The sequence below is a fragment of the Austrofundulus limnaeus genome, unplaced genomic scaffold (assembly GCF_001266775.1).
Source record: "Austrofundulus limnaeus strain Quisiro unplaced genomic scaffold, Austrofundulus_limnaeus-1.0 Scaffold15, whole genome shotgun sequence".
In the NCBI taxonomy this organism is placed as follows: Eukaryota; Metazoa; Chordata; class Actinopteri; order Cyprinodontiformes; family Rivulidae; genus Austrofundulus; species Austrofundulus limnaeus.
Window position 1 is genome coordinate 1777939 of NW_013952417.1, and position 13671 is coordinate 1791609.

The 13671-nt window shown below is 39.4% G+C and overlaps 2 protein-coding genes across 2 annotated transcripts in view; one reads left to right on the plus strand and one right to left on the minus strand.

The window, feature by feature from the left end:
- ints9 (integrator complex subunit 9) overlaps positions 1 to 6356 on the plus strand; it is a 25148-nt gene extending 18792 nt beyond the window's left edge. The window contains exons 12-17 of the mRNA XM_014002832.1: positions 1952 to 2123; positions 2209 to 2333; positions 3262 to 3429; positions 5628 to 5726; positions 5802 to 5939; positions 6071 to 6356. Coding sequence (XP_013858286.1) covers positions 1952 to 2123; positions 2209 to 2333; positions 3262 to 3429; positions 5628 to 5726; positions 5802 to 5939; positions 6071 to 6247 — 879 coding nt within the window. The 3' untranslated portion in view covers positions 6248 to 6356. The remainder of the gene's footprint in view (positions 1 to 1951; positions 2124 to 2208; positions 2334 to 3261; positions 3430 to 5627; positions 5727 to 5801; positions 5940 to 6070) is intronic.
- Positions 6357 to 13019: 6663 nt separating this feature from the next.
- The window catches only part of glrx5 (glutaredoxin 5 homolog (S. cerevisiae)), a 2310-nt gene continuing 1658 nt past the window's right edge, over positions 13020 to 13671 (minus strand). The window contains exon 2 of the mRNA XM_014002834.1: positions 13020 to 13403. Within this exon, the coding sequence (XP_013858288.1) occupies positions 13231 to 13403 (173 nt within the window). The 3' untranslated portion in view covers positions 13020 to 13230. The remainder of the gene's footprint in view (positions 13404 to 13671) is intronic.

Below are 13671 nucleotides of genomic sequence, written 5' to 3' on the forward strand. Positions count from 1 at the left end.
CACACACACACACACACACACACACACACACACACCCCTGTAGTAGTTTGTTAAAGGTTCAGGAACCGGTTTGGCAAAAATATCCAGTCTTCAAGACTCTCAGAAAAACAATGGGAGCCGTTTATTAATTTTCTTCCTATTACAAAGTAWCCAGGCTTTTATTAAAATTACGAACAAAGAAAGGGGTTACAACTGCGTTATTAACTGATTATTTATGAGCTCTCGTTATGACAGACTAAACAGCTCTAAGATGACACGACTAATACAAGTTATTCCTAGACCAACTAATGAACTTAGCTTCTAAGCAGGTAAGGTAACACACTCTCAGTGTGTGTGTGTGTGTGTGTGTGTGGGTGCGTGCGTGCGATTTTTCAGGAAAATGAAGACCAAAAGTCTGGTCCCTACAACTTCGGAGGCTGATTTGGGGGGGTGTAAGACCAAGGTGTGAATTGAGTTTAGGTCAGTTTTAGGGTCAGGTAGGTGTACCTGTAATGTTAATTTTAAGGTAAATGGTCAGGGTTAGGATWAAAAAAAATACCAAAAAATGAATGGAAGTCAATGGAAAGTCCCTACATGGATAGAGAAACATGGTTGTGTGTGTACACGTGTGTGTGTGGGTGTGCGTGCGCAAGAGGGTGTATATATATATATACAGTATTTTAAGTGTGCCCTTGGTTTTGCTACTTGGTGGGGATGATTTTCAGGAAAATGCAGCCTCATGGGGACCGGATGCTCTTTGTGGGGACCAAAGCCTGGTCCCCACGACTTCAGAGGCTGATTTTGGGTGGGGGGTTAGGTTTAGGACCAAGGTATGATTTGATTTTAGGTTAATTTTAGGGKAAATGGTCAGGGTTAGGATATAAAATTCCCAAAAAATGAATGGAAGTCAATGGGAAGTCCMCACAAGGATATAGACATAGTAGGTGTGTGTGTGTGTGTGTCAGAAGAGAGAGGAAGGAGGGAAAAAAAGATAAACAAACCAAATTACACTGAGTTATGTTTTCTTAACCAGTGAGCCTGCGTGAGCCAGAGGTTCAGCCGACACCAGACAGATAATGGACCAACAGGTTGTACCRTGCCAGATCAAAGGACGAGGGGGATCAACAGGAAGGCACTGGTTAGCTGTTAGCTACGGTCTCCGCTTGGTGATGGACAACTGGAGATAGGGCCTTGAACCTGCTGGTCGTCCTGGCTCTGTTCACACACAGAAAGTAGTTTATGGTGTGCTGTAGAGCTGAACACGGACCACCTCAGCGTGGCTTAGGACACYGAGTGAAATGGTTCCAAAAAAACACCGTCAAATTGTATCCCAACCTCGAAAAGTTTCCTTGTGGCGATTAAAGGAAAAAGATGCTGCAGAGAAAAAGCTGCTGGAACAGGAGCTGAAAAACCCAGCAAGATATTTTCAGCCCAGAGAAACAGAACAGCTGGAGGGACTCCGCAGAGTTCCTTCCAGCAGGCAACATGAAACAAGACTGTTGAACTAACATTCAGACAGAAAACGCACAAACTGAGCGTTGAGCAGAGCAAGAAAAACAAGAAAAGGAGAATGAAAACATGGGTATGTTTGTTTGATCAATGCTGTCAACGCTCTCTGGTTTAATTTAAAGGAGACAATCGTCAGATGTTGTCCAAGATGGGTGGATATAGCTCNTTACAAAACTAAACATCCTACAGTATTTTTAGTCTTTATTTTACAGTTAAAATATGTTTATCATATAAAGTCTAATGTTACAACTAATCAGGGATCCATTTAAATTAAATTAAGAAATGTAAAAACTAAAATAAAATGCTCCCCTTTTAAAGAAATAAAATGCATCGTTTGACATGACATTGTATAATCATATATATGAACTTTTTAATTTCTAACTATAAAGGTCTTGTAATTAGTTGACTTGTTGCACAACAGGTGTGCCTCAGAATGTGTATCCTTGTGTTGTTGCCATCTCAGCTGATCCAAACAAACAAGCTGAAGCATTATCCAAGCATCCATGGAGACTTCAGCAGCGATTTCCGCCAGCCCTGTGTGGTCTTCACCGGCCACCCATCTCTGCGCTTTGGGGACGTGGTTCACTTCATGGAGCTMTGGGGCAAATCCAGCCTCAACACGGTCATCTTTACTGGTAACTTTTGTACAGATGCTGCTGTGTCATCCTGGAACTAGAAGGCAAACAAAACCCTTCTGATGCGTTTTTTTTCCCTCKTCAGAGCCAGACTTCTCGTACCTGGACGCCCTGGCTCCTTATCAGCAGTTATCCATGAAATGTGTTTATTGTCCTATTGACACACGACTCAACTTCCATCAAGTGTCGAAGCTGCTGAAGGAAATCCAGGTATGATGCTAACACCTGGTCACTATACTCTTCACAAGATTTACGTACGGCCTGCATGCATGGCTTTACCATTTTTCATGCAAGAAAAATATATAGAAGTWAGCAAAACATGAAACACACTTACATGTTAAGATGGATAAGATCTTTATTGTCATTATCATTTTTACAAGAAACAACAAAATTGTAGGTGCAGTCAACTCAATGTAGGGCATTGTAGTTAGATACATGAAAAAAATAAAATCAAATGTTTTATAGTGAAGTACAAAATAATTGCACTGGTTAAATGTGGTTATGGTGGGGCCTCAAAAGTTGGTCTCATTGCTTTCTCCAAAAAGGCACTGAGCTTTAATCAAATCTTTGCATTGATCAGGAGGACACTAGGTTAAAAACAGTGTTGTAAGCTTCTCAGGRTCCATAAAGGGGTTCCCAAGAATTATTTTCTTTTGACTGCTCAGAGCCAGACAGTGGCGTAAGTAGTGAAAAGAGGTCTCTAATTCAATGCCACAGTCATCACACAGACCATTATCATGGAGACCAATCACCATTTTGTAGTGGTTGAGCAGGTTGTGCCCGTTTAAAACTCAAACCAGTGTACTTAAAGTTTTTTTCTTGTCTGTGCAATGAGAGCTTTCCTGAACTTAAGACTTGGGACGTTAATCAGGTCCCGTGCCTGTCTAAAATCCATCAGCTCCCCCCAGCAGATTGAGTGTTGACATCCAATCCAGGCCAGAAGAAGGGGGTTGTTAGAGGAATGTTGGAGAGCTGTCATAAACCAAAGTCCTGTGTCAGGAGTCTGCTAGCTGTTTGAAATCCTTATTATGATCTGAAGGTGGAATTAGTCAATATTTTCTTCACGGTAGACCCTACGCTGTTTTTAGTTTGAATAACTTGCGTGTTTGAGGACATGATCAGATTTTTTTTTCTGCAGCCCCTCCACGTGGTGTGTCCAGAGCAGTACACCCAGCCTCCTGTGAGCCAGTCCCACCGCTCTGACCTGATGTTGGACCTGCAGCCCCCTCCCATGCCCTATGGGCGCTGCTCTGTGCTCAACCTGCCCTTCAGRCGTCGCTACGAGCGAGTTTACATTCTGCCTGAGGTATTTCCACTGGATGTCAAAGTCCTCTCACTAGCTACGTTTACATGGACATATGTTATCAGATTAAACGGCCATTCAGAAAAAAAATGCATCATGTAAACACCCCATTCTGATTATTCTGACCCGATTCAGCTCGATCTGAATGAATTTGTAAACTGAATGAGAGGGGTAGTTTATGCCGATTGATAATCTGAATGGCGTAAACACTTAATCTTATCAAAAGGAAAAAAACTGTATAGGTCYTCTGGACGGGTTCTTCTCTAATGAAACGTTTCGTCTCTCCTCCAAGAGACTTCTTCAGTCTGAGAGTTTCAGGCAAAATTCAGGCTTTTGAGTCCTGCCTCCAGGTGACTGATACTCACATCACATGGCTATCGTTCACACCTAATTAACACCTATTGTTAACAGAGGGTGGAGTGATACTGCCAATGGCAGCGCTGTAGGAGGGGGACAACTGAAAACGGAGGCCTGAACACGAGATAAATATATAAAGTTCACACGAGAGGATGTAAAAAATGGCAGGTTGGCGTTCCTGGATTGCGATGTCTCGGTTTCGGATGAAGGACGGTTGGAAACTGGCGTATATCGTAAGCCCACCCACACAGACCAATATTTGCGTTTTGACTCCCACCACCCACTGGAACACAAGTTAGGAGTGATCAGGACTCTGTACCACAGAGCAGACAGTGTCCCTAYAAACCCAGGAGCCAGGCAGAAAGAGAAATCACACACACGACAGGCCCTGGAGCAGTGTGGTTATCCTGACTGGGCTTTCCTGAAAGCAGACAGGAAACACAGACAGGATTCCATGCAACCTTCAGGTGAAAATGAAGACCCCAAACCCAGACCCAAACCAGTGGTTATTCCGTATGTTGTGGGTGTTTCAGAGAAACTGAGACGTTTATTTTCTAAACRTGATGTCCCAGTGGCTTTCAAACCCCAAAACACATTACGGCAAAGGCTGGTTCACCCCAAAGATCCGGTGCCCCGGCACAAACAGAGCAATATTGTATATGCTGTTAAGTGCCAGGAGGACTGCGACCAGTTATACATCGGGGAAACAAAGCAGCCACTGTTCAAAAGAATGTCCCAACACAGACGAGCTACATCTAATGGCCAGAACTCTGCAGTTTTCACTCATTTACAGGCCAGCGGTCACTCTTTCAGAGATGAGGATGTTCTCATTCTTGATAGAGAGGAACGTTGGTTTGAGAGAGGAGTAAAAGAAGCCATTTTTGTGAAGAAAGACCGTCCATCATTAAACAGAGGTGGAGGCCTCCGTTTTCAGTTGTCCCCCTCCTACAGCGCTGCCATTAGCAGTATCACTCCACCCCCTGTTCACAATAGGTGTTAATTAGGTGTCAACGATAGCCATGTGATGTGAGTATCAGTCACAGCTTAAAAGCCTGAATTTTGCCTGAAACTCTCAGACTGAAGAAGTCTCTTGGAGGAGAGACGAAACGTTTCATTAGAGAAGAACCCGTCCAGAAGACGTATACAATTTATTTCTTTTTGATTTTTTACCTGGATTACTGAGATGCATCAGGACACTTAATCTTATCATTTTATTCTGATTGTGGAAAACTGACCTGACTTGCTCATGTCTTCTGAATTTCATCCACCAGTTTCTGCTCTTTTGTGGAGGGAGGGCCAGCAGTGCTATAGTTTCCAGCAGCACAGAACTTTTCCTCAGTTTTCTCACTGAATAAACCAGGGAGTGCAGACTCCACCGTTATTAAAACCTGTCGTGGGTCCATTCTGGGCTCTCAGAAGACGTTTATGTTCATCACGGAAGTAATACTTCTTCTGTGTGAAAGTTAGCATCTCTGTGCATGTCAGTGCTCCTATTCTGAATAAAAGCCTGCTGCATGTAAACACTCGTCATGATCGGATTGTGCCCATGTAAATTACGCATTTGGATGATTTAATCGGAATACATTTCAGTCTGATCAAAGAATTTTGCGCATATAAACATAGCTACTGAAAACTGAGAGGAAACTGGCTGATGGTTCTTAATATGTTGACAGTACAAATAAAATCAGTACTTTTGGAGACCGATGCTAATGTTTTTACAGGAAACAATCGTGTGTTTTGGTAAAACCAAATATGAAAATGGATTATAGAAATATTCAGATTGCTGTGCTAACAACAGGTGGCAGATTTTCATTTCTGGCTGATTCTGATTCTTCCTCTCCTAGCTCGCCAACTCACTGGTGCCCAATGAGGTAAAACCTGGCATCTCCGTGGCAACTGTATCTGCAGTACTGCACTCAAAGGACAACAAGCACACACTGCAGGTGAGTCCCCAAAATGAGCTTCAAGTGTGTCATTTCCTTTGCAGTCACCTGACAGGTTTCCTCATTTGTTGCCAGTCAGTGCCCAAACCTCCTCCTGCACCCCCCACTAAGAAGAGGAAGCGGGTAATGGAGGAGCCCCCTGTAGTTTTGGCCCCCAAACCTCTGCTGAGTGGAGCTGTGCCACTGGAAGCCTTTCTGGTCATCCTGCAAAAGGTCTGAATTCCTAGTTTTATGTATTATACCAAAAAGATTATCTTAAAGTCTTTCAGAGAAACAAATTTGGTGGAAGAGCCTCTTATCTTGTGTTTTCACTTTATTTACTGTTGAAATGTTTTCATTTGCAGCACGGCGTCACAGAGGTTAAAGTGGAGGAGACAGCAGATGGATACATCTTGCATCTCCAGGCCCAGGACACGCTGATTCAGCTGGAGGAGGATGGGACGCACATCGTATGCGACAACAATGAGCCCCTGCGGACCACCCTCAGAGACCTCGTGCTTCGATTCCTGCAGAAACTTTGATCCTTCTATTTTTGGAACTGTATGCTACGGAAGACCGAAACTGACATAATTAAAAATATATAAGTGGCCAAATAAATAAATTTAAAATTCAGCAGTTAATTTAAAAAAGAACTTTACCTCATGTTTTATCATTTTGACCATCATGTTTATTTTTCCAGCTWAGTGCCAATAAATTAAATACATTGTAGTTTTCCTTTTACTTGTAGATTTGTTTCTCTCAATGTTATTATTTGCATTTTTACCATTTATTGTTTTTATATATTTTTTTGTCTCCTATAAAAATGAGGCAGAAATAACGGGGGCTGTCCTTGGTTCAGCTCCTCTACTTTCTGATCAACAGACAGGACAGAGCAGGATCCATGTGCAGACTGTGCACCTTAATTGGATAATGAGGTAGAAATGCATATGGTAAAGTAAAAACAGGAGACAGAAAAATATATAATCAACACATGAAAATTAAAATCTGTGGGAAAAWTTTTTTTGAAACATATTTAAGTGACACAAATGCATCTACAATTAAAGTGAAGGCTAAACAAAAACGGTAACGTTTAAATTATGTGCAAAAAGTATTTGTTGGAACTAAGCTGGAAACATATGGTCAGTTACATTATAAAACATGAGGTAAAGTTCTCCTTTTATATACTGGTGTATTTTCAGTGTATTTATTTATTGGGCTATTTATATGCTGTATTTCTGCTTTTATTTTTAATTGTCTGTTTCAGTCCTCCATATATTTCTGCAGTTAAGAACTGCAACAACAAGAGACTGGGATGCTGTCATATTTAAAGGGCTATTTATGACATTTTGAAGTGGATTTCTATGTAGTTACATCTTAACTGTTGTWGATTACTCTATAAACAGGGCCAAGACCATTGTGCTGACGCCTTAAAACAGCTCCAATCTAAAAAAAATGTCATGACTGTTCATACAAACATATCATACCTTTACACATTGACCAGTTTCACGTTATACAGATTTCTACTTAGCATTCTGTAGTAGCACTTCCATTAGGAATATCTTTCTGTAATTCAAAACTGACTCCAATGTAAAGATATGAAATTTAGCATTTGCATAAATTGCTTTGAAAGTTTAAGATTGTGGTTGTTTTTAGAAAACGTACTGTAGAAGTGGGTCTGCTCATAAATCCTATAAAAAATGCTAGAATTGTCAGAAAGGCAATTGGGTCTGTTAATACAGCCTGAGTGGACCCATTTCTGAACCAGATTACTGCTGTCCTAAAACGACTCAAATCCCAGAGATTTCACRTAAATGTTATTTTTAAAAACTTAAATTGCCGTTACTTTCACATTACATGATTATTTCGGCACAAATAAAATGAAATTTCTGCAGAAAAACCTCAGGCTGCACCAGAATTGCTAACACTGCTATTTGCRTTGCAAATAACCAGATTTATCTTAAATCACCTTGAATTAAGAGCTTAACAGTGGTGCGAAAGTTTTCAAACCGACATTCACATGAATGTTTTGAGATTGTTTCAAAACAGCGATCCACTTTTATCTTCAAGTACAGACACGTTGACACATCAGCTCTGTCAGATTTAAAATCTTTTTTATCTAAACTGAGGTTGTTCAATGGTAAGCAAGCAAATACAGGTGCTGGTCATAAAATTAGAATATCATGAAAAAGTAGATTTATTTCAGTCATTCCATTTAAAAAGTGAAACTTGTATATTATATTCATACATTACATACAAACTCATATATTTCAAATGTTTATTTCGTTTAATTTTGATGATTACAAATGACAACAAATGAAAATCTCAAATTCAGCATATCAGAAAATTAGAATATTACTGAAGACCAATAAAAACAAAGGATTTATAGAAATGTTGGCCAACTGAAAAGTATGAACATGAAAAGTATGAGCATGTACAGCACTCAGTATTTAGTTGGGGCTCCTTTGGCCTGTATTACTGCAGCAATGCGGCGTGGCATGGAGTCGATCAGTCTGTGGCACTGCTCAGGTGTTATGATAGCCCAGGTTGCTCTAATAGTGGCTTTTAGCTCTTCTGAATTGTTGGGTCTGGTGTATTGCATCTTCTTCTTCACAATACCCCATAGATTTTCTATGGGGTTAAGGTCAGGAGAGTTTGCTGGCCAATTAAGAACAGGGATACCATGGTCCTTCAACCAGGTACTGGTAGCTTTGGCACTGTGTGCAGGTGCCAAGTCCTGYTGGAAAATGAAATCTGCATCTCCAAAAAGTTGGTCAGCAGCAGGAAGCATGAAGTGCTCTAAAACTTCCTGGTATGTGGCTGCGTTGACCCTGGACCTCAGAAAACACAATGGACCAACACCAGCAGATGACATGGCACCCCAAACCATCACTGACTGTGGAAACTTTACACTGGACTTCAAGCAACGTGGATGAAGTGCCTCTCTTCTTTTCCTCCAGACTCTGGGACCTTGATTTCCAAAGGAAATGCAAAATTTACTTTCATCAGAGAACATGACTTTGGACCACTCACCAGCAGTCCAGTCCTGTTTCTCTGTAGCCCAGGCAAGAYGCTTCTGACGCTGTCTGTGGTTCAAGAGTGGCTTGACACAAGGAATGCGACAGCAGAAACCCATGTCTTTCATACGTCTGTGTGTGGTGGTTCTTGAAGCACTCACTCCAGCTGCAGTCCACTCTTTGTGAATCTCCCCCACATTTTTGAATGGGTTTTGTTTCACGATCCTCTCCAGGGTGCGGTTATCTCTCTTGCTTGTACATTTTTTTCGACCACATCTTTTCCTTCCCTTCGCCTCTCTATTAATGTGCTTGGACACAGAGCTCTGTGAACAGCCAGCCTCTTTAGCGATGACCTTTTGTGTCTTGCCCTCCTTGTGCAAGGTGTCGATGGTCGTCTTTTGGACAACTGTTAAGTCAGCAGTCTTCCCCATGATTGTGTAGCCTATAGAACTAGACTGAAAGACCATTTAAAGGCCTTTGCAGGTGGTTTGAGTTAATTAGCTGATTCGAGTGTGGTACCAGGTGCCATCCATTTTGAACCTTTTCACAAGATTCTAATTTTCTGATATGCTGAATTTGAGATTTTCATTTGTTGTCATTTGTATTCATCAAAATTAAACGAAATAAACATTTGAAATATATGAGTTTGTATGTAATGTATGAATATAATATACAAGTTTCACTTTTTAAATGGAATTACTGAAATAAATCTACTTTTTCATGATATTCTAATTTTATGACCAGCACCTGTATATATAAATTTTGCATCCAGCCCCACCTCAGACTATCTGAAATATACCTTAGTACAGTTACCTTTACAGTAGTTTGATGTAAAGTGCAACCTTTAATTTTTATAAAGCATCCCAGATGGGTCATTTTGTATTAAAGAAATATACTAAAAATTATGGTTTGATATGAACATGATAAAAAAATGAAAAAATAAATTGCWGACATTCACCACGAGGTGAGAAGTTTCAAAAGGCATTGAACAGAAGAGTTCTGGTGTCTGGCTTTCATGCTTTGTCAGTGAAGTGGAAGATYTCAGTGGAGCATTGTTGAATATTTTTAGTTCCAGGCTTTGTGTCAGTGTGATCACAGAGTGCTGCTGAGGAAGTCTGGAGGCTTAAAAGGAAACATTTGAACCAAAGATTAAGCAGGAAATGCTTAAATTTTCACATCTTGAATACTTTTGCAACCTCCTGCTGTAACAGTCTATGTTCGCTGGTGGTTTATAAATCAGGGATGAATATTTTGTTAAGTAGTAAACAAAATAATACAAAAAAATATTTTCTTTGGTATTAACCGTTTGTGTAATGACAGATGTAATGACATAAAATCCCAACTTCAAATAAACCTTTGACTTTAGTTGTTTCACATACGGAACAAACTCCAATACTGCTGGTTTACAGAAAATAAGAAGCCAACAAGCTGTTTGTGTCTCAAAATATTTAATCGTTGCCAGGTTAAGATGCCTCTAATATACATTTATAAGCTTTAAATGTACAATATCTTACAACGTACATTTGATGATACGACTTGTCTGCAGTAGAAAGGACGGCTAGGCTCAAWAGACAACAGGGAAGGAAGAACCCCCGCCGACATCAGCGACTTGAAAGTAAAACTCACAAAGAAGAGTTTGGACAAATTTAACAAACTGCCCCAGTTTGTCCAGATGTGCATGAAATAAGTCAGGAAGAGAAAAAACAAGGTGTTCAGGCTGGTTTGGTGCATCTCAGCAGTCTGACCTTAAAACAGTGAACAGATCGTGGATGCRGTTGCCAACAGAACAAGAAACCAGGGTCTGTGATTTAATTACAAACATTTTTGTATCATTTAGCACCTTTTTAAATCTATATTCCTTTGTGGTGTTAGCAGACTGAAGCTACAGGCAGAGCATTCAAAATTTTAAAAAAGGTGAAACCCAACTTTCATCATGACTGATGTGCTGGAGTCAAATTAGACCGAGGCTCARTGTTGTTTTATTTTTTATTTTTCTTAAAGAGAGATCCTGACCATTCTGATGCATTTGTGGCAAAGTTTGGTAACAAATAATATTTACTTGTAGATAACTCTTTGAACAGCATCACATTTTGGAGAAACCAATGACTGACTGGACTAAGCTAGTCCTAACACAGAGGGTCACTGGAAACCTTAAACCACTCCAMTCTACAAGATTTCATAGCAAACRCTACTTTTTATAAACCTACACCACTAGCAACATCTCATTAGTTATTTCTGTGGTTATTTGTACCAACAGTGGTAACTTTTGGTTTTCTTATGTTAAGGTTTATAGTGTACGCACCAACCATTAACCAACCATTAAAACACTAAGAATTTCAAAGATGACATGTTTGCTTTAAAAACAAACTGTAAATATTGTGCCAAGTGTCCTCGTCTTCTCTTGTTGGCGGACCTGGTTTATGAAAGCTACCATGTCGTATTTCTGGAACAAGAGTGTGTGCAGTGTGATGTGGGACTTTTAAAATCCACCTACTGCTCCTGCACACAATCACGGCGTTACTTATCCTTCCTTTCGAGCATGGATTAAATAATTACAGCTAAATATGTAAKAGAAATTAATATTTGAACGTACAGCAACAAGTTTGTGAATAAGAGGCAACACTGTTTGTTTAGGGGTTCGTGTAACTGTTTTAACGTTTCAAAAAATTTCTCATCATAATAATTTTGACAGAAATATGTGGATTTTCCCGCAGGACGTTTTCCAGCATCGGCCAAAATTGTTAAAGCGGTTTGCACTGGTAAATATTCACAAAATTGTATATAAATATCTGTATATTGCAAAAGTTACAGCAATGTTATGGGAAATACTGACATGAACCTATTCACGTTTGGAGATTAGAACAGTTTTAGGATAACAGTGATCCACTTTGATCTTGTTTGATTTCTKGATCAAGTCAAAATCAAACTGTTCCTCCAAAATGAAGTCTTTTGAACAGCAAACTACAATAAGTTCCATTTTAACAACATTTGCACAGAAATCCCATTCAAAATGGTCAAAGTTTTCCCTAAAGCAGGAGTGGGCAATCCTGGTCCTCGAGGGCCGCAGCCCTACATGTTTTATGTTTTTCCTGCTCCAACGCCTGATTCAGACATCGATTTACCGTCTAAGTTCTGCAGTATGGAGGACCGACACTGACATAATTATAAATAAAAGCAGAAATATATAAATAAACCACTAAATAAATAAATACACCTAAAGTGCACCAATTCAATTAAAAAAGAACTTCACCTCATGTTTTGTAATTTAATTCTCGTTTAATAGATTTTTTTTTGACAATTCAAAATTGACTGTTTTTTTAAAATATATATTTTTCAGTTTTTCCTTTTACTTGTACATTCATTAGTCTCTTAAATGTTTAAATTGAAACATTTTATAGTTTTGTCCCACAAGTCTTTTTTTGTTTCGATGTGTTGCAGGCGTGTGCTGCCTCAGTTTAGCTTAAAGTTTAAAGTTTAGTTAAAAACAACGGCACGGGTAAGTTTTTCTCCTTGCCTTTGTTTTAAACTAAACTTTAAGCTAAACTGAGGCAGCACACGCCTGCAACACAGAGAAATAAAAAAGGCTTGTGGGTAAAATATAAAAATAATCAAGTATAAATATTAAAGCGACACAAATGCATGTAGAAGTAAAAGGAAAAACAAAAACATATGTATTTTAAAAAACATTCAAATCTAAATTATGTGTTAAAATATATAGACTAACTTATAGTAACCTGGAAAAATAAATATTAAAGTCATTTCAAACAAAAAAAACATGAGATAAAGTTCTCCTTTGTTATTTTAATTGGTGCATTTCAAATGTATTTATTTAGTGGTTCATTTATATAATTCTGCTTTTATTTCTAATTATGTCGGTTTCGGTCCTCCGTACTGCAGAAGCCTGATAATCATCCATTCATTCATATCAGGTGTGTTTGGAGCAGAGAAGCAAGTAAAACATGCAGGGCTGCGGCCCTCCAGGACCAGGATTGCCCACCCCTGCCCTAAAGTAAAGCAAGGACATGAAGGTGGACAGCAGAGGTAACAGAGATTTAAGAGAGCAACAAAATGAAAAGCTGCTGTAGTGACAATATAGTTTAACTTATGTCTTCATTGTAGTTTTTGAATTGACTATTTGAGTTTTCCTGCYGTTTGTTGTTTCTGTTCACTGATTTGTGTTTTATCACAGCAGAGCAAAAATACAACTCATAATAAACCCACTGCTTCTATTTCAGGACCAAATAATGTAAGTATTGTGTTTGTAGTTTGCCTGTGCAACCCTAACCTAATTCAGAAGAAACATGATAAACTGATTTTATTTTACTACTTGTAACCTCTTTCCACGTCCTCAGCTGTCGGGTTTTAGATCAGTACAAATTTATCTTTGATATTTCTTGTAGAATTTTCATTGGCTGCTTTTGGAGCCATTTTCTCTGCAATCATTTTGGGTGTGTTTGAGTCGGGCTGGGGGGGTGGGTCTCCTCTGTCTTCTTCTCATTTATCTCTTTTGTTTACTTGGCTTCCTTCTCCGTGTCCAGCAGCGCGGAGCGTATGTCGAGCTTCTTCAGCTCCTCCACCAGATCTCCAWTCTGGTGCATCTGGAGCAGGATGTCGCAGCCGCCCACAAATTCCCCATTAAAGTACACCTGAGGGATCGTGGGCCAGTTGGAGAAGGCTTTGACTCCTGTTGTTACAGAGAAAACATGTTGGATCAGGACAACGACTGACGACAGACTAACTGATTTAAAAAAAAAATAATAATAATTTCTTTCCATTGTTTAAAGCAGTGGTTCCAAAACTTTTTATCTTCTGACCCACAAAATATCCATGGCAAAAACTTGTGACCCCAAATATTACTGGTCTGAGTACACGAACTTCGTTAATAACCCTAAAAACACAGGCTTTTTGACAATCTAAACAGCTTGTACATGAATATAAATACTTATTTATAC